Source organism: Sinohyriopsis cumingii, chromosome 9 (genome assembly GCF_028554795.1).
Source record: "Sinohyriopsis cumingii isolate HCF-2022 chromosome 9, ASM2855479v2, whole genome shotgun sequence".
NCBI lineage: Eukaryota > Metazoa > Mollusca > Bivalvia > Unionida > Unionidae > Sinohyriopsis > Sinohyriopsis cumingii.
Window position 1 is genome coordinate 121,376,264 of NC_142969.1, and position 22,331 is coordinate 121,398,594.

A 22,331-nucleotide genomic window follows, 5' to 3' on the forward strand; every position below is an offset into this window, starting at 1 on the left:
TTGAAACTTAAATGCGATAGACATGGAGGCGCCCTAAAACAAATTGTAACAATGCCAAAATTAGCATGCGTTCAAGCAGATACATTTATATCTTATAAGGCATTAAATTACACCTTTATCATGTGAAAATCTGAAAGAAACTTTCTGATAGTGTCTGACTTTAAAACTCGTCGAAAAACCACACCACCCAACTTCTCGAGAAAGAGTATTCCAACTTTGAATTCCAAGATGCGGCAGAAAGTTCTTGAGAAATGAACATTTCCAAACTATTGCCCAATAACTTAATTGTTTTGTCTGGGTTCCTGCTTTGATTACGTTCTGGGTTGCACTCCGCTCTGTGCTATTGCTTCGTATAGGACAGTATGCTCCGGACAGTATACAAAGCAGAGAACCAGACTACTTAATTTTCGTCTTGCAAATATTCATAGCTTCCATTTTCCAAACATAAGGCAGGTTCTATTTACCTGTGTATTTCGCAGAGAGAGAGAGAGAGAGAGAGAGAGAGAGAGACAGAGACAGAGAGAGAGACAGAGAGAGAGAGTACAAGTTAATTATTTTGCATTTTAATTGTTTTCTGGTACGTGACTGCATTAACAATTAGGAATCGTAAATGCTCTGCGATGTGTTGACTCACTTGGGGGTCAGCTATGGATGACTCATTTCAGATGACTATTAATAATTGTAGGTTTAGCTCTTTAAGTATATAAACCTACAGTACGTTCTCCACAGAGTTATAAATTATTAGATGGGCCTTTAGATGAAGTACGATTAACCGCCATTCCATGTATACACGTGATTATGCATGTCAGTGCTGCGACACCATAATTGGTTATATTATGACCGTTTCTTTCATTTTTCAGGTCGGAATCGAGAACTGTAGAGACTGAAGGCATCAGTGGAGAAAAATAACCATCCTTCATACAGATTTTATTAACTGCTTTTCCATGGGTGCTACAAGGCAGATTTCATTCTTTTTATTTTTGTGCTGTTCTCTCTGGTCAGTTCTGCTTGTACAGTGTGATACCAAAACACGTAAGTAACACAATTTATGTAAAAAGTATATTATGGCAAGTTTATCAGTTTGTATTGATGAGTTGTTTGAAGCTATGGTTATGGTCTTGAGAATTGCATTTAATTATTTTCTTCTTACCCATGCTATGGCTATACAAAAGTTTATGCTATATCCAGTGTTGATAAGATGTTGGGTATTTTGAGCATTGTATCCAAAATACCATGACATGAAAATGTTATTATTAAGTGTATTGTTAGTCCTTGTTTTTGGATACATGTATGCTTAAAGAAGTACGTTTCTTCTTTGGCACTCATATCTACCCAAATATTTACTCGTAATTACAAGATGTAAGGGTCAATCTTAAAGAGCTGCTAAGACAATTCTAGCCTGTAAAATATTACAGCTTTGTCATTTAATGTTAGAGTGTTAATTTTTATTTTGCAGCGGACTTTAAATATAATCGGCAATGATAATGACCATCTTTAGATTTTTGCAGGGCTCAAAATTACTAGCACCACTTTGATGGTTGTAATATTTACCAACAAGCACAATTCAGATAGTTTTAAATGTCCACTGTCATATTTTATATTAAAAAAAATTAAACACATTTTTAAAATATCACTAGCAACAAACTTCTAGTTCATTTTTTTCAGCTATTAGTATCAGAATTGTAAATAGCAATCGCTTGCTTACTAGCATCAATTTTGAACTTGCTGCTAGTCATAGACAGAAGAATTTATGGGATAGCCAGTTGTTGACCATCTGTTGTCTTATCCTGCCATTAGCATAAGTTTTAGACCGCTCTGGTGGTCTAGCTGTTAGAGCATGTACCTCGAATGTGGATGAGGTTTTGGGTTCAAACACCGGCCGCCCTTTCTTTTGCCAAAGTGACCTACCACTCTGATTGGCCTAGTGGTTAGAGCATCCGCCTCAGTTAAAAACATCTACAAAAAAAAAACAACCCACCCCCAACATAAGTATATTATTACTACTCCTTAACTACTGGAGGATTGCCATGGAATGTAATACACAAATTACATTGCAAGGTCTTGTAGGCCCTAAATGAAAATGGTACATATAGAAAATCTTATAGTCTTTTTGAATTAATGAAAATATCAGCATGGGGTTTCCACTATGCATCTTCTCATGATGTCTAGTTGGTCCTAAATTAAAATGGTGATAATATGGGCAATCTTGAAAATCTTACTCCTTCTTGATGGCTGGTCATGTAGGGGTTTTCAGCAAAAGACTTAGAGAGTTTTTGGTACCAAATGCAAATGGTGCCAGTCTAAAATCTAGTATGGTTGCAATGTTGAGAATCTTGTTGTTGCTCAGAAATATCAGAAATGGTTTCAACACTCAGCAGTTAAGAAAAAACTGATTTGTCTTGGATTCTGGTAATTATAGGCCAGAAAAACTTTGGGGATGGTGTGTTTTCTGCCATCCATCTGTCCATTAGCATGTTTGTTATTGCTACTCTTTCTAAACTACTTGGAGGATTGCAATGAAATTTTACAAACACATTCATCCCATGGTCTAAATGGTCATGAAACTGGTGCTGCACGCACATCTATTATGGCTGCCACAGTGGCCATCTTGGAAGTCTCTATTGCTATTCCTACTACATGGATGGTCGTGTCAGTATGGGAGTTTTCACTGTAAGACTTCTTGCAATATCTAGTTGGTCCTAAATGAAAAAATGCCAGTCTGACATACTATATGGCAGCCATCTGTTATTGCTGCTTCTAAATGGATGGGCATATCAACATGAGATTCTCACTGATGAAAAGACCTTTTGTGTTGTATAGTTGGTCCTGAACAAAATTTGTGCCAATCTGACATCCATTATAGCCTCTTTGGCAGCCATCTTTAAAATCTTTTTATAGGTACTGCTTCTGAATGGATGGTCATATTATGATGGTTTTTTAACTAAAAGAATGCTTATGATGTCATCTGTTTACTCTTTAATGAAAATGGTGCCAATCTGATGGCAGCCATTTAAAAAATCTTGTTATCTTTATTGCTCCAGAATTGATGGTGATATCAGAATGGAGTTTTCACTACAAGATATTTTATGATGTCAGCTTGGTCCTCAACAAAAATGGTGCAGTTCTGTGGTCCACAATGATCTCCACAGTGGCCATCTTGAAAATCTTACTACTACTACTAATAATAATAAGTAGTAGTGGTAGTGGGAATGAGACTTGCGGCTTTATTATTATTTTTATTTTTAACATTATTATCATTAGTAGTAGTAGTTGTATTTTGTTACTGCTTCACGGGGTTTTCACTAAAGAGTTCTTATAATGTTTTGTTGATCTTAAATTCATATGTGGCCATCTTGAAAATCTCCTTTAACTACTCTTCTCAAAAGGAAAGTCATTTTGAAATGGGGTTTTCAACAGAAGAGATCTTACAATTTCTAGTTGGTTCAGAAGGTAAATGACTAACGCTCAATACGGCCACCATGTTGGCTATCTTGAAAATATTGTTATCACTACTCCTGAACAGATGGCTATATCAATGTTGAGTCTCCACCAGTATGCTTCATATGATACCTAGTTGGTCCTAACTGAAAATGGGGCCAGTTTTACATCCAATATGGCTGCCGTGAAAATCATTTTCTCACTACTCCTCGAGAATGGATGATCATTATAACATGGGATTTTGACTGAAAAAGACTTCTAATGATGTCTGCCTGTCCTAAATGAAAATTAGGCCGATCTTACATCTAGTATGTCTTCCACAGCAGCTTATTTGAAAATCTTATCACTGAAAAATATCATAGTTTCAATACAAGCAGTTAAAAGGAAGCAGTGGTATTATTTTTGATTCCAGGTAATTCTCTTTGCCCAGTAGAGCATTAGTTCCCTAAAGGGACTATTGTTCCTAAATGTTGTTGTCTACTGTATCAAGCAGGGTAATATAATCATCCTTTATTTAATTAGCATGTTCTGAATCTGCCTCTAAGTACTTTCAGTTTGATTTTCCAGCTCAGCTTAATTTAAGATGTTTGACTATTGTGCAACAAATGGTAGCAATTGATTGCTTGTTATCCATACAAATGTGAATAAAACCTTTGCTAAAACACTGTTCAGATTCCTTGCAAATTTTTTTTCCTTGAGTGTGCATATTCAGTTAAATCCCTGTACAGCTATATCTTGACATTGTCTGTCTGCCTGCCTCTTACTTAGTAGGTATGCATGTATTTGGCACAGCATTCCTTTACTATATACGTAAAATACATGTGGAGTATGTTATTTCATACTTCACAGAATTTTATGAAGGTGTCATGCTAAATGAAAATGGTAAGCAGGGTTCTCGATAACCTGGCAACCCACGTATTCTGCACATATTTAAAATTCTTGCACGAAAATTGTGTGCAGTTAAATTCACATGTGCAAATTTCCTGTAATACACATGAAAGTAAATAAAAATTTATAAGCATCTACAGCATATACTCTCTTTTATGTCTAGTCAAACTACAAACTGCATAGACCCAGATTTGCTATTGCATAATGCACTGACAGATCTGGGTCTTTGCAGTTAGTTAGGAACATTCAGTAAAACAAACAACATATACCCTGGTCTGCAGGCACATTATGCAATGGCAGAAAATGATCTTTTATATTTACCGCTTTATTTGACCTATAAGTGTGTATACGTGGTTATCAGTCTTAGCAACAGAAGTAACAAAAATGAAAAAAAGATGTATTTTCTCCAGCAGGATGAATGTTAACAAATCCAGAACAGTGGTTAAGGAACTGTCCACGCTAGTGAGTAGTCTAAAGTCATAGTTGCATTGCAGCGTGGCTGTTTATACCCATTCAGTATTTTACTGTTTGTGGCACAGCATGGCTGCTGGTAAGCTAACACTTTGCCGTAATATTACATGTTACAGATGGTTAACAATTTTTTGGACCAAAATTATGACATGCACAGCCATTTAAGAAACTGAATAGAACTGGAAGACAGAGATTTATTGATCACATTGGTCATCCACTGAAATTGCCTTGTTGCCACTATATCACCTTGGAATCAGAATACACCCTTCACTGATTCATTGATATACTACTTTCAGTGAGCACATCTTTACAGGTGACGTTTGATTTACAGCATAGATATTGTATGTTTCTGATATTATGGTGTAATTGAAAGTAAATTTCCTAAATTATACTTTGTAAATTAAGGAAGTTCTTGGCAAAATTATAACTGAGTGTTAAAGTAATGATTTTTTATGCATTATTTTCAAAGTAATTAATGCATATATATATATATATATATATATATATATATATATATATATATATATATATATATATGTGTGTGTGTGTGTGTGTGTGTATGAGTCACTGTACATGACACCAGTGTCACATATTGAATATTATTATTATAAATGGTCTTAAAATTAAACCATTTAAATTTAATTGGCTTATATTGCACATTACCTTTATCTTATTTCTTCTGTCCAGATTTGTCAACATTTGAACACTCAGCATTTAAAATCACATTTTCATTACACATACTTGATTTATCATAGCGTAATGGCTAATTGATAAATTGCAGAGTAGATAAATTAATATTTACGTATACATACAAATTTTAAAGAGGCAAGCAGGTAAAAAGTTTGTGTGGAGTGAATAAACTGTTGTGATTGTCACAAATTGTGGAGAGTAATGAACTGTCGTGATTGTTACAAATTGTGTAGAGTAATAAACTGTTGTGATTGTTACAAATTATGTAGAGTAATAAAGTGTCATGATTGTTACAAATTGTGTAGAGTAAAAAACTGTCGTTTATGGTGATTGTTACAAATTCTGTAGAGTAATAAACTGTCATGATTGTTTCAAATTGTGTAGAGTAATAAACTGTCATGATTGTTTCAAATTGTGTAGAGTAATAAACTGTTGTGGTTGTTACAAATTATGTAGAGTAATAAACTGTTGTGATTGTTACAAATTATGTAGAGTAATAAAGTGTCATGATTGTTACAAATTGTGTAGAGTAAAAAACTGTTGTTTATGGTGATTGTTACAAATTCTGTAGAGTAATAAACTGTCATGATTGTTTCAAATTGTGTAGAGTAATAAACTGTCATGATTGTTTCAAATTGTGTAGAGTAATAAACTGTTGTGGTTGTTTCAAATTGTGTAGAGTAATAAACTGTTGTGGTTGTTTCAAATTGTGTAGAGTAATAAACTGTTGTGATTGTTACAAATTATGTAGAGTAATAAACTGTCATGATTGTTTCAAATTGTGTAGAGTAATAAACTGTTGTGGTTGTTTCAAATTGTGTAGAGTAATAAACTGTTGTGGTTGTTTCAAATTGTGTAGAGTAATAAACTGTCATGATTGTTTCAAATTGTGTAGAGTAATAAACTGTTGTGGTTGTTTCAAATTGTGTAGAGTAATAAACTGTCATGATTGTTTCAAATTGTGTAGAGTAATAAACTGTTGTGGTTGTTACAAATTATGTAGAGTAATAAACTGTTGTGATTGTTACAAATTATGTAGAGTAATAAAGTGTCATGATTGTTACAAATTGTGTAGAGTAAAAAACTGTCGTTTATGGTGATTGTTACAAATTCTGTAGAGTAATAAACTGTAATGATTGTTTCAAATTGTGTAGAGTAATAAACTGTCATGATTGTTTCAAATTGTGTAGAGTAATAAACTGTTGTGGTTGTTTCAAATTGTGTAGAGTAATAAACTGTAGCGAATATACCTAACAGTTTATGTTGGGTTAAGAGATTATACTGATTATGAAAGTTTGTGCATAGTGAATTAATATACCAATTAAATAAGTAATGTGTAAGTTTGTGCATAGTGAATTAATATACCAATTAAATAAGTAATGTGTAAGTTTGTGCATAGTGAATTAATATACCAATTAAATAAGTAATGTGTAAGTTTGTGCATAGTGAATTAATATACCAATTAAATAAGTAATGTGTAAGTTTGTGCATAGTGAATTAATATACCAATTAAATAAGTAATGTGTAAGTTTGTGCATAGTGAATTAATATACCAATTAAATAAGTAATGTGTAAGTTTGTGCATAGTGAATTAATATACCGATTAAATAAGTAATGTGTAAGTTTGTGCATAGTGAATTACTGATATCAGGACAGTGATGTGATTATTAACCATCTTTATACCTGTGATTCGAAACTGTTACTCCTGATGTTATTCCATTGATACACATATCATGGATTTCCTTTGATCTGAGGGCCTGGGTCTCTGGCATTTCAGTCAGCTGCCAGGATGCATGTGTTTAAACCCCAGCATCTTGATAGATTTCCATTTTTGTAGTATTTAATTTTTTTAAAAAATACTGTATTAGCTAAAGGCTTTATCTGTACATTGTCCCCTTTTGAAGCTTTGATAGGTCGATTGCCCCAGTTACAGATGCTGAAATAGCTGTCTAAAAAGACCTTTATCATATGATGTAACTCCTCAGCAATGCAATTCCAAATTGCATTGTAGGGTATTATCAGTGACTGATGGAAGCTGTGTAGCTTTCTATAGATCGAATACTTGATTTACTACTGTTGTCATTGAAGTCTTTGTTTTTCCTGGTTTTTCCTGATATTGTTACTCAAGTCTTTTTTTCTGTTTGGTTTAGCAAGTTGTAAATTTGCTTCCGATTTATAAATGTCCAACGAGTTTTATTTTGATTGTAAAAAATAAACTTGTTGGCATTAGGTGGCTGCAAAATCTAGAACTAAGCTGTCAGGGCAAAAATTAGTCGGAAGTCAAACAAAAGATGGTGCTCAGATTTGCTAGAAAAATTCCCTTTACTAAGTAAGAACCAGTACCTTGCAAGAGATTTAGGCTGTTTGTTCTTTATATGTGTGAAGTGTGGAAGATTTTTTTCATTAACAGAAGTGTGACATTGAAGCTTATTGCAGTTGCTTTGAACGTTGCTGAGAGGAACATACGTTTTTATTTTTTGTAATAAATTCATATTTGTCATTTATACATATCATGGTTTTCATATTTACAGCACTGAAATGCCCCAGTAGTTTCTCTGTGTCTCTTTTTCTATTTTTTGTTTTCTTTGCACAGCATACATACACATTTAATTAAACCCAATCTTTTGCAGCAAAATGGTTCTGTTCACAAACATCACGGATACAGCTCATTTTTCTTTGATTCCTTGTTTGCCTCTCCAGTGTTGTTATAAAATCTCTCTTTGAGCAATACAACATTAAAACCTATATTCTTATTATATTATGCTAAAAATGTGAAAAAGAAAGGTGGTAATTTAGCTCAGAACATCGATTTTGACAGCGGGGCTGTAATTTTATGATTTGGTTGTAGACTTGCAGAATTTTCCTGGGGACTCCTCTACAAGTCCTTTACTCTCGGTTTTCAACAAAAGGGAAATCCTTGCATATATGTATTAAAAAAGTTAAAAAAATTTACTGCAGTATTTGTAATTGAGTTTAATAACCCAGCCATACCATGATGGTGTTTAATACATTTGAAAATAAATTTGATGTAATTTACAGATGTTACATTTACAGTTACAGGAAGTAATTTATTTTTGTAAAATCTGTTAAATAATACTTGTATTAAAAAAGTATTGGAAATATTTATTTTAAAAACTTTTTAAAATTAAAACTCGTAAATGCAGATTTGGAAATATTTATGCTTTCTTTCACTTTTTCTCTCTTTATCAGGAATTTAAACTCGAGGCAGTTGCAGTAAATGGAGTTAGACACTGACCTAAAAAAAAAACAACTGAAAAGCCTAAAATTACATTTTTACCTTAAAACCTATATAAAAAAAACCTAGTAATAATGATGAATAAAACATAAATTAAAACAAAACAAAATTTTAAAAAAATGATGAATGACTACCCTGACTCCACATTAAATTGCTTGTTCGTTTTAATTTGACTTGTTAGACTAGCCTAGTGGTCAAAAACTCATTCAAGTTGTGGAAATTAAAGACATCATCATTTTATTCTATCATTCATTTGATAGACTATTAATAGCATATCATTTTTTTTTTAAATCAAGGGTGTTAGCATTACATTCTTTTGAATCTTTGCATAGTTTGAAGTCCATTTGTTTCTACCTTTGTAAGGATAAAGTGTTTTAAGACTGTGAAAGTGACTAGCAATAGTAAAACTTTTTCGCATCTATGCTGGCTTTCAAAACCAGTCTTCAGACTATGCTTGATGGTTGGAAAGCCATTGATGATGATATCATAGAAATAAAAAAATAAACTTGTGCTTCAAAAAGACATTAAAACATTATAAAGCAGCAGCTGACAGAATGAGCCCAGTATTACATTCATCACCAAAACAAATGCTTTTAGAAAGTTTCCATGGGATAAAGTAGAAGAAAACAAGGCTTTTGAAAAACACCTGGATGAGAAGCTTCAAGAGCTGATAAAGAAATGTACCAGTAATGGCCCTGGCACAGGTTAATGTATACAGTGTAGAGCAAATTGTGTATAGTATTAACTGTATAAAACTGCAGGCCTAAATATGACATTGGCTAAATGTTGACATTTCTTTAATGGATCATTTGCTGGACACTATGCAAGAGGAATTTTAGTGGAAATTTCTTAGCATATGCAGGTATTTGTTTTTTTTTTCTCTTTCTTTCTTAATTATTAATTTTCACTTTATCTATATTTTAATTTTGTTTAGAAGCAAACTTAGAATATACATTGTCCAATTTCTAATAAATGTTATGTTCACAATGGAGATAATCTTGTAGCTGCTTGTCTTAAACGTAAAAAAGTTAAAACTGTGACTTCCCCCACCAATCCCCCTCAAATGTTAAAATTTAATTTCACTTCTAGCCCATTGTAAATATACTACTTTTTAGGACAAACTCTTCATACCATGAAATTGTATAGTGTTGCTTTCTACATGTTAAGGAACCCAGATTACCGCTGTTATTCATAAATGTAACTTGTATGTCTGTAATCCAGCCACTGTTATTCATAAATGTAACTTGTATGTCTGTAATCCAGCCACTGTTATTCGTAAATGTAACTTGTATGTCTGTAATCCTGCCACTGCTATTCATAAATGTAACTTGTATGTCTGTAATCCAGCCACTGTTATTCATAAATGTAACTTGTATGTCTGTAATCCTGCCACTGTTATTCATAAATGTAACTTGTATGTCTGTAATCCTGCCACTGTTATTCATAAATGTAACTTGTATGTCTGTAATCCAGCCACTGTTATTTGTAAATCTAACTTGTATGTCTGTAATACAGCCACTGTTATTCATAAATGTAACTTGTATGTCTGTAATCCAGCCACTGTTATTTGTAAATCTAACTTGTATGTCTGTAATACAGCCACTGTTATTCATAAATGTAACTTGTATGTCTGTAATCCTGCCACTGCTATTCATAAATGTAACTTGTATGTCTGTAATCCAGCCACTGTTATTCATAAATGTAACTTGTATGTCTGTAATCCTGCCACTGTTATTCATAAATGTAACTTGTATGTCTGTAATACAGCCACTGTTATTCATAAATGTAACTTGTATGTCTGTAATCCAGCCACTGCTAAAATATTTTGGTCCCAATACATTTTTTGTACTATTTACTAAACCTCAAAATACTAACTATGAAGTTGCTCTGGATAATGACTGGTTTGGATTTATATGACAATATGTGATCATTAAAACCTATCAGAATATTCTAATTAACAAGAAAATCTTGTGATATAATGACACCTTACAAAGGTGTGATGGAGCTATGTAGATGGAGTGGCAACATGAATTAAGAGAGTGCTGAGGAAAACAGTAATTGCCTTTTGTGGAATTTGTTAAAGTTAATTATTGTTACCTGCCTGCAGTTGCATCTTGACAGACCCTTTATTATCTAACATAAAGTGCACATCGTGTGAACTACATTGGAACTAGGAATGCACTCAAATTTGTATACAAATTACTGTTGTCTGGAAATTGTATGACATTTTTTATCAGTTATTTTGTCAGTTGTACAAAAAATTACAGACAAGTTATTGTTTTAAGTTCTCAAAATTGTACATGTACTAAGAATATATAGATTACATACCTGTACCAGAAAGTAGAGAAGAATATGGATTGAAGGTATGGGAAAATGTGAGGGATTGGAAATGTACAGACATAAGAGTAATAGAAAATGAATATGGATGGATGGTGTATAAAAAATATGAGGCCAGGGATTATTCCATCAAAAAAGATTTTGGCTCCCTCTCCCATAACCATGAATTTGGGAATTGCAATTAAACAAGTATTGGGGGCATTTGCAACACATTTATGCTTATTGTTTAAAGCCTTCTAACTCTCATTACTCTTTATTTTTTGTTTCAGTTTCTTTTTAGATATTCATTTATGGCAGACTAAAAGTTTTATTATAAACCAATATTAGATAAATTTAGTAGAAGTTGCTGATGTTGTGTTTTTGTATTAAAAACATCTTTTTGATAACATGTTCTTAATATGAAACATACAAGTTTATTCCTCTGACGATATAAATTAGTACTGCATCATAATAATTATGTTTGTTACTTAACATGTGTCATTGGAATAAAGGTTCCCTATGATCATATGGCACAATTAGCTTAGTTCTATTCACAGGATAGTAATCTTTGCAGCATATTTATAAAGTAGATACAAGTCAGCAAATTAGAATACTGGCCACTTTTGAAAACTATATTCCATTTTTAATAAAATTACATGACATAGAATGTCAAACAAACATGAGCTTGGTTCATTAGAAGTAAGATAGTGAAAATAGTTTTTTTTTGTATCTCATGCATGACCAAGCATTACTTGGCAGACTAGTCTTAGGCCATATGCCGAAATAAAGCACAAATTCTACCAACATGCACATTCAGCTATCCAAACAGCTGATCCAAAACAAAATATTATAATTAAGGAAGGGCTATAAATCCATTTTTATGAAAATGGGGAGCCGCCTGCTTTCAGAAACCATTTCATCAGTGTATAGACTGGGTATGATGGAAAATCAAATACTAGTATTATCCTCTTACTATGGCATGATTGGGGGAAATAGTCACCGAAACATGTCCAAAAGGAGAAATTCACTTTTGCTTCAGAATGATTTCATGACTACCCCCCTCCCATTTTGTTTCAGTTCAGTGCATTAATAATCAAAATGAACATTTTCATGTTAGTTTTCCTTTAATAGCAGAAGATGGTCAGAAAGAAAAAGAAATCTTATGTTCTTTAGCTGATTTTGGTGCTATTTGTTGATCATAAATTCCAGAAATTACATTGCTGTCTGTGGAATTCTTGCCAAAAATTTAATTTTCATACTGCAATCAGAAGCAGAGTGTGACTCAGTGGACCTATTCAGATTCAGATTCGCTATTAATATTACTAATTTTATAGGGTATTTTATCATATGGAAATATGAGAAGAGAGCATCTGTTGTGGAAGATAATGCAGATTTGGTTTTTACTGTAAGCCATTTTCAGGGTTGATGTTGACTTGTACAACAACTGTAGTGGAGCAAAATAAGAAAAAATAATGCTACATGTATCTGTATAAATTTTTATTAATATTTCGTTGTCATTTTAATAATCTGACATGAAAGTGTGCAAAATTATTAGTGACCATTGTTTACTTTCTACACCCTGTTTATTTTTGTTAACTATGACATTTTGTGCTGAAGAGAGGTAATTTCACCCAAATGTTATTGTACAGCTTGAACAGTGACTTATTATGATCAAGACACTTTGCCAGGATTTTGTATGATTAAGATAATTTATGGTAAAATAAAGGTAAACGTACAGTTCATATTGGGTAGCACATATTGCAGGTAAGAATGAAATAAGAGGAAGGTTCTGGCAATCAAGATTTACAAACTTTTTATTGGGATATTTTGTAATAAATATTTCTTTGCCACCAATGGAAATTAGGGTCACCTGGTGGCCCTAATTAATATGGCAGACTCATCCATGTAAGGAATGGAAAATTACAGTCATTATTATAATATAAAAAGAATAAACTATTGATGTTGGTGTATGAAAATTGTGAGAGAATGGAAAGGTACAGACATTACAGTAATTGTTTACACCATATGCACAGATGTTTAAGGTTCATCTTAGCTGCACCATTACACAGTTCATTGTTGTTTTGTACTATTGTCATTTCCTACGCACATATTTTATTTTACATGTTGTGTAAATCTTTGTGCCATAGTGACTATAACAACTGATGGGGATTGTGTTAATGGTGGTCAGACTTTGGAAGATGACGATGTGATGTACATCAAGTACGACGGCGCCATTGTTCACAATTGTGAAATTTCTGTCAGAGCAGAGCACAAGCAGGGCAAACATGACGATGAAGTTATATGCTTCCAGGCAATCAATTTTGATGTGCAATGTAGTGTGCTGGTTCAGTATCAGGATGGAATAGACGTTTTTAGTTTTTATACAACAAACAAGGTAAGATCATATATTACATTACCTTTTAATTTTACATGCTTGATACAGCTGTTCAGCCCATATTTCTCTATCACAAACCCATGTTTGAACTATTTAGGTGCCTTTTATGGCCTCACATTGATACTTATAGATGCATTGAATCAAACTTTTATAAGTCCCAGTGTTGTTTTTTAATTCATTCAGTGAAGCTAAAAAGATTTAGAAAGAGTAAAAATAGGGGTATATAATAAATACAAAGCCGCATTCATGTTTTGTACTGCATTGGGGCAAAGAACTTGTTTGATATAGCATGGGAATACATCTCAGCCTGACAGCTTCGACATATCCCAACACCATATCATACTTTTCTTTCTGCTGCGTAAGGACAAAACTGAAGTGATGTTTTGTGTATTTCAATGATGATGATGATGATTATAGAACTTTTACAAATTGAACACTTTTTATATATTAAAAAATGCTTTAATGTTTATAATGTGCCTTTTTTGAATAATTTCAATATTTTAATTTATCAGAAATGGCCATGTTGAGGTAGCCAAAATGCTGGATAATCCAAGAAAAGAAATACAGGACCCATGTTTTGTCTGTCTGTTTGTAGTATTATGACTCGGTGGTCTTTAACTAAGTAATAGAAAAGAGTAAAAGCCATCAAGTTGAAATCTGTAAAATTCAACAAATAATTTATTTCCCTAGAATATAATGGTAAAATATAAAATTAACTTATGTTATTGCAAATTAAATTTTAAATAATTCTGTTATTTCTAACACAAGTCCTAATGCTTAATGTTCTGAATAAACTTAAGTGGGATTCCAAAATATATCTAATTCTGAATGTGTTGATGTGCCTGTAGTGGCTGGTAGTCACTAATGTACTGATGGCCTGATTTGTAATGATGTTTAAGTCTTTTGTTGAATCATAGAAATATAATCCAAGGTTTCCTTGTTTGAATTCACTATAATTCCCAGTTAATTCTCTTTCCAGGAATATTATACAGCACTTTGTATTTCCAGAGAATAACAAATAATTTCACCCAAGTCACAATCATAATACAACAATACAAATAATTTCTGCCCAGATGTTATTGCAAGAATAAATAATTTTTCCAGTAAAAGAAGATTGTGTAAAAAAAATTAAACAAGACTAGTCAGGATACAGGACAAAAGTTCATTTCCAGAACAATCCAGGCTATACTTAGACAAGGTCTGTTACTAAAATTATACAAAGAACATGACAGATAATGTCCTTGACTGAGACTAGGTTAATAATCCTAATATTTATCCTGTTCTCAGCATATAAATATAAACTTTGTCTTAGTTGTTTACAGAATAAAAAACAAAATCAATAATTATGGTCAGGTAGACAATGAACTTTATTTTGGACAAGGTCAAGTACAAGATAGAATTTTACATAACCCAAGGCATATAGTGAATTTTTTTAAATATAAATTATTACAAATCATATTGATTGCTGATAATACATTTATTTCATATTCAGTTTTTTTGAACGTCTTTCCTCTGTTCTTATTATTTGAAAACATTTATTTTTGTCTGATAATTGCATTGAACCAGCAATGTGTGATTCAGAAGTACAGTGTGACCTCGCTATAACACGTTAGTTGGGAGCCATAGAACCTAGCCATGTTATAGACTGAACTGTGTTATAAGCAACCAGGTCAGTTAGCCGAAGATCATGCATGTACCCAAAAAAATTTGCGGGGGTGGGGGTATTAAATGCTGGCGGTAAAATATGTGCTTCATCAGCACAGTTACCATCATAAATTAATGCATATTAAATGAGAAATACGCCTGTAGTAAAACAGAAAGCATAAATATTTTTTTTAAATTTAGAGAACCATGGATTGGTACGTATACATGTATACTGTTTATATATACAGTTTAATGTATAGCACCACGAATCTCGTCACAGACATTGAATCCACAATACAAGTAATTCCATCAAAATATGCACACACACATTTAAAATATTCAATAATTTTGCCACAGGTTATATAGGTCTGAATTCAGTGGAAAAACAGCACAATCACATAACAGATGATGAAGCACATATGCCCTAAGTCGGTAAAAGTTAGTTTGCAATTTAAGCCACCGGTGGTAGCATTTGTAAGCATAAACTTTATCCCTGCAAAAAGGAAACTTTCATGGGATAGTAAATGTGTTTCAGTCACGTTGGAAAATCAATAAAACTCCATCAGATTCCAGTTATTTATTTAAGTTTGGTACTGACTTCCTTTGGTGAAAGGTTCTTTCTTTTTGTTGAAGATTATATATAGTTGGCTTTCATTGAAGTCACCACTAAAGGACAGCTTTGGAAAACCAGACAAATGCCCTTTTCTTATTGTGGTGGCAACATCAAATAATTGTATTGCATGATTGAGGCTGATTTTTTTTTCTTCATTTGCTTAGTACTTTTTCATAACAATCAGTACTTCAACAATAATCTGTTTTCTTTGAAATTTCAGCAGACTGGTTTATCTGGGTAGGTTGAAAATCCCATGAACGAAAGATTACGAGATAATGCCATATCACTTGATCTCTGTTACCAGAAATGTCAACAACAAAAAAAAGCAGATATCTCATAACATACCGTACTAATGCTAGATGTCAACATAAGCGGATTATGATATAACATGCACTGTTAATATGATTTGTCAATATGGACAAAGAATTTGTTTATGTGACAATAGATAAATTTCAGTGCATTTTATATCAAATTTGTGGCTTAATTTCATGGGGCCTCTGAATTTCTCCACTCCAAACCAATGGTTGTATATACAGGTTTAAACAGCCAACTATGTCGGCAATAAAAAAATAATCAGCAGGTGATATATTTTGCCGCCAATAAGGAAAAAATCAGTTTGCGACATTGGCAAAAACTTACACGATCCAAGAAAAACTTTTTTATACTTTGTTTTCTACTTTTAAGAAGAAAAGCTATTTTGTGGGGTGGGGTACGAGAAAAATACATATAAATTTCAGGACCCACACCACGATAGTCTTGTGTTATTCATAACCCGATCTCTTCTCCAAAATGATAATAAACTTTTTACAATTTTTTCATACTTTAAGAAAGAATTTTTATTTTCTGTGTATGCCTGTGTTATATCCAAATTCGTGTTATAATGGAGTGTGTTATAGTGGGGGTCATACTGTACCAATTATGAATGAGGTGTGATTATCCTAAATTTATTACCAGGCACCTTTGGTCCATTGTGCATTTGCTATTTACCAATTATGAATGATGTGATTTATCAGGCTTCTTTTGTACTTATGTTTATATCTGCAGTGATAATGCAGACTTATTTACAGTGAAACCTGATTTACTGACCACTGACAGACGCCTGCATAGAACAGACATGTCTATAGAGAACAACATTTATGAATTCATTATGGCAAACTTTTGTGTTACCTTAAATGTACATTATAGACTGGTTTCCTTACATTTATTTAGATACGTAATTCCATTTGTAATGGTTATAATAATGACTAAATTGTAATTATGTTTTTTTTTTCTGATATATCTTTGTTTAAAATCTTGTACTTTTATATAAAAATATTTTCAAAATTCAGTGTAATTATATAATGCATGAATAAGACAATAAACCCTGTGAATAATGGCCAGTTAGGGATGCATCTGGTTTGAATAAACAATTGAAATTTAGTCTGTTATATTGTTTATAGTTTTTGCATACATGTAGTTAGACCTATTGAACTTCACCTTTGTACACGTCATTGAAATACAGTCTCTGCTTAATAAGAAAGAAAATCTGATTGGACATAGTGGTCTGCAATTATTATGACCACTCCGGTGGCCTAGTGGTTAAAGCATCCACTCGGATGCAGGAGGTCGTGGGTTCGATTCCCGGTCAAGTCATACCAAAGACTTACAAAAATGGTTCTAACAGCTACTTTGCTTGGCGCTCAGCATTAAGAGGTTAGTATTAGGATTGGTCAGCCTGGTGTCAGGATAATGTGACTGGGTGGGACATCATGCTACATGTCTGTGGCATGATGCCCCAGTGCTAGACATCACTATAAACTGTCACACTGCAGACATCGTAGCGATATGACTGAAAAATTGTTAAAGCTATGTTAATCACCCAAATCACACACACACACACAATTATTATGACATACATTAGTGGTAGCATGTTTACATACACACACACACACACACACAATTATTATGGCATACATTAGTGGTAGCATGTTTACATACACACACACACACACACACACACACAATTATTATGACATACATTAGTGGTAGCATGTTTACATACACACACACACACACACAATTATTATGGCATACATTAGTGGTAGCATGTTTACATACACACACACACACACACAATTATTATGGCATACATTAGTGGTAGCATGTTTACATACACACACACACACACATACACAATTATTATGGCATACATTAGTGGTAGCATGTTTACATACACACACACACACATACACAATTATTATGGCATACATTAGTGGTAGCATGTTTACACACACACACAATTATTATGGCATACATTAGTGGTAGCATGTTTACAGCCTCCATATTGGCTGTGGCGGTGGGTAGACTGGCTTCTTGTCTCTTCTACACTGTGCTTTTGCTGGACAGTACAGAAGCCAAAGTAGCATGCATATAAACAAATTTTGTAGTGAAATACGAGATTTCAGACTTACAGTTAATGGAGGCATTGGTGTTCCGTAGTTTTTTTTATCGAAGAAAAAATAGGACTAACATTTGTAATATTTTGAGTTTTTAATAAGTTACTGCTAAATTTGTCTGTACACTAGCATTAAATGCAAGGCTGTTGTGATTTGTTTTGTGCTAATTTATTTATTTCTTTTTTCACAATGCACATCCCCACTATTTGTGCTGTATGCCAGTTTTAGCGACCCAGGATGAAAGTAGTTGGAATGCAGGTACATAATACAGGGTGTGACAGATATATATGTAGACTTTTAGGTAAAGGCAAGCTGTTTAACAAACTATTTTTATTTCAGACATACAGTTGTAATCAATTCCCTGCATTGTGGTGTTCATCAGGGGGTAGTGCTTTACTTCGTATAACCGCACATAAATCCTCAAGTTCAGAAGTGCATATAAAAGCCTATGTAGCTGGTAAGTAAATATGATGCTCACATTCTTATATGTGCATGATCCTCTTTTCCATGGTAAAACACCGGTACAGGATATCTGAATCCTACCTCACACAGTTTCTCCAGTGACACAAAGTAGCAAAAACATTTCGAATTCCATCATCAGTTGAACATTCTTTCACAATAATTACGATAAACAGTAATAGCAACATATTTACATTCAGCATTGAGCACCGATTGAAGTTAATTGTACTGCAAATGGGCTTTTTCACACTAGTCATCTTTTCTTGATGAACCTCTTCGTTAGTTCAATTTCAAGTTGATAAAGCCATTGTTGTATTTGTTAGTTTTAAAAATATTATTTTTAAAGGTAATTCAGTTTTGGATCAAATTTGAATGAAGAACTGTTTTGTTATTTTTTTGGTCTATCTTGATTAATGATATGGATGACGGTAAACTTCATTTTTTTTTACCTGTTCACTTTTTTATCGTTGCACAAGCCATCTGCCATATACAGTTCAGACAAAATATTTTGGAACATCATTAAAGATTTATACTGAACTTTTCAGTGTAAACCCCACATTTTAATGGCAGAAGGACATACCTGTCACTATTGCTTTGCTTACCTTTCCAGGACCAAGATAATCTCACCGAGGCTCATAATTAGATCCTCCAACTGACTTCCATCTCTTGTTAGATTTTAGGAGTCTAGGAGTCTTCAAATTCAATTATACCCTTTTCCTTATTTGGTAATAGTGTAAATATTTGCTACCCAATGTTAATTCTGTAATTTTTGTTTCATTTCTCCAGCAAATTATTGTATTTACTATTTTCATTATATTTCCTCGTTAAGTGTGAAATAACGCACACTGTGGGAAAGAGGGAGCACAAAAAAGTTCAATGGGACACAAACTATACCTGTTTGGTGTGTACTTAATGTGTATGCTATGCATTCTGCTGTCTCTGGTCTGATGAAATTTGAGGCATTGTTGAGAGTCTGTGTACCTGTAAGATTAGTGAACCCGGGAGGGTATGGGAGTTTTCTCTTTATTAGAGAAGAGTACTTCTTGATCTCAGGAGGGTATGGGATCCTTTCTTTAGTCATGTGAGGCATAGAGTAAAACTCCTTGCTCCTAGGCAGGTATGGAATCATTCTATTTCAGAGAATAAGAAGGGCCAAGGATCCCTGACAATTTTAAATATGCAGTAAATATTGGATAGGATTCGATCCAGGGTTCCTATAAAGGGAGGAAATACTTTTGTTGACAGTAAATCACATACCCTGGTTAGAGAGAAGCCATCTGCTAATGTGGAGTCATAAAACAAGGAGGGTAGATAGTCCCTCCCCAAACAATCTAGGAAGGATGAGAAGCATTCTGGTCCTTAACAACAGACATGCAGAGTGGACACAACACTTTGAGAGAAAAAAGGCGTGAATTTATTAATGTTGAAGTATTTCAGTGAGAGACTCAGTTCTACTTCATTTTCTCACTGTTACCTAAATCTGCATCATCAGTTGAACTTAAAGTGGAAACAGAGATACAGAAAAATATTTATTAAAACATAAGTTTAACACAGTTCTGTACTTGGCTGTTTCATTTTTCAGTTTAAGGTCTTTTATCTAAACATCTCTTTCTGTTAAAAATCTAGCTATTTCTCAAATCCTAATGTGCCTAGCTATGTATATATTGTTATACAGGTATATGTCTGTCTCTGCTCTTCTAACTATATCAGCATTCCGATCTTTTTCCTTTTTTCCCCATCATCCATGTATCTGCATGTACTATTTATGTGTATCTTGTTTGATAATTTTAATATTGAAATATGTTTTTAAAGTGCAAGCAAAGATGAACAAAAAATAAAAGGCCAAAATTTTTCTGAATTAAATATAATGTGATTTTCTTCAAACATCCTGTATTTTATTTTGCCATATATTTTCACTTTAGTTGTGATAATAATTTTGTTGTCATATTTTGGGGCAAGCTCGAATACCCAGAAAGCAAGTTCATTGTTAAGTGCTTCAGAAAAATTAACAAGTTAGAGCCTACAAAAAATATCATACAATAGACAATGTTTAATTTATTAAGCATGATTTGCATGGGGACTCCAGGTAAGTATTAATTTTTTTTCAAAGTAATTTATCCTTTTATTTCAGTTTCATTTACTATCTATTTTAATAATTATTTTGCTAGATTGTTTAAAAACCTTAAATAGAAAGTCAAATGAGATACAGAAAATTTAAATTAGGGTTCTGAGACAACTTAAATGTTATTTGATGGAGAAGGGATGCAATTCTAATAAGTAAGGAAACTTAACAGAATTAACAAAACCATTAAGACTGAACTGTGGATCAGGTTTTGCTGTGCTTGCACCCTACCTACAGATGACAGCTTGGGATAAGAAATTTGCATTTATAGTTGCTCAGGAATATAATTTTTTTGAATTCCATTTTCAGATGGAGATGAAGCTTTCATCGAAATTGCAAATAAAGCTGTCATAGCTATTGGAGTTGTGATTGGAATTGTTGTAGGTGTCATAGTTCTTGGTGTTATTGTTGTAATTATCATCATATGCTGCTGTTGCAAGCGTCGTGGGTCTAGGGGTAATGTCTACCGACAACCACAGCATGCAGCAGCCATGACTGTAGTGCATACGCCCATCTCACAACCTGCCCCACCAACTCAGCCTGACTACCCCACCCAGCAACCAGGTTATGGTCCTCAGACAACACCGGGCAACTATCCCATAGGGTCCCAGCCACCCCCTACCAGCTACCCGATGTATCCATCTCAGCAGCAAGGCTTTATCGTCTACCCACCCATGCAGAATCAAATGCCCACAGCAATGCCAGTGCCAGATCCATTTACTAAAAAAGGAGACCCAACAGGTAATGTCTGTTTTTAATGCTATGTCTTTTGCTGCATTGTTTTCAATTTAATTACTTGGAGGAACTACTGGCCTTTAATGTAATCGTCAGTTTGGCTTAACCCCCTTGTGTAAATCTTCACAAATAGGTCAGTGGTGGTAGTCATGCTGCATTTTGAAATAGGTTTAAAGGTCATTTTAGAAAGTGTCACTAACAACATATGGAAATCTTATCCTATGTTTAAGGTTAGAATATATGAAAGTGTCACTAACAACATATGGAAATCTTATCATCCTATGTTTAAGGTTAGAATATATGAAAGTGTCACTAACAACATATGGAAATCTTATCATCCTATGTTTAAGGTTAGAATATATAATAGTGTCACTAACAACATATGGAAATCTTATCATCCTATGTTTAAGGTTAGAATATATGAAAGTGTCACTAGCAGCATATGGAAACCTTATCATCCTATGTTTAAGGTTAGAATATATGAAAGTTTCATTAGCAGCTTATGGAAACCTTGTCCTGCTAAGTTAGAGGTGCATCATCTAAATGTGTGGTGGCTTTATGACTGGAATATTTATCATGTAGAGTTCCCATACTGCCAGGACATGTGGGGGTGGGGGGGTGAGATGGGAGAAATTGCATTTCTTCACGACCAGCAAAATTACTTAAATTTTGCAAATATTGATGAAAGTAGGCAAGAAAAAGCCCACATTGTCCTGTCCTGCTTGATAACAAAATGAAATATGAAACTGGGTTGTAATTGAACTGATTGTAAGTTAAATTTATTGAGTTCTAACCAGAATATTCAGAGGTTGTGGTTTGGATTATTTGGGTGCTTGTTGTTATCATATTTGCATAGTGCATCCAAACAC

General features: G+C 33.3%; 1 protein-coding gene across 4 annotated transcripts in view; it reads left to right on the plus strand.

Moving 5' to 3' along the window:
• The first annotated feature begins 330 nt into the window (after window positions 1-330).
• The window catches only part of LOC149792624 (uncharacterized), a 65,274-nt gene continuing 43,273 nt past the window's right edge, over window positions 331-22,331 (plus strand). Inside the window, exons 1-5 of one of the 4 annotated variants that reach the window (XM_089971255.1) lie at window positions 331-449; window positions 861-1,032; window positions 13,207-13,454; window positions 18,486-18,603; window positions 21,037-21,468. In XM_089971255.1, the coding sequence (XP_089827381.1) occupies window positions 945-1,032; window positions 13,207-13,454; window positions 18,486-18,603; window positions 21,037-21,468 (886 nt within the window). In that variant the 5' untranslated portion in view covers window positions 331-449; window positions 861-944. Of the gene's footprint in view, window positions 450-661; window positions 763-860; window positions 1,033-13,206; window positions 13,455-18,485; window positions 18,604-21,036; window positions 21,469-22,331 lie in introns of those variants that run through there. The other 3 variants (XM_089971256.1, XM_089971254.1, XM_089971257.1) reach the window with 3 other exon arrangements.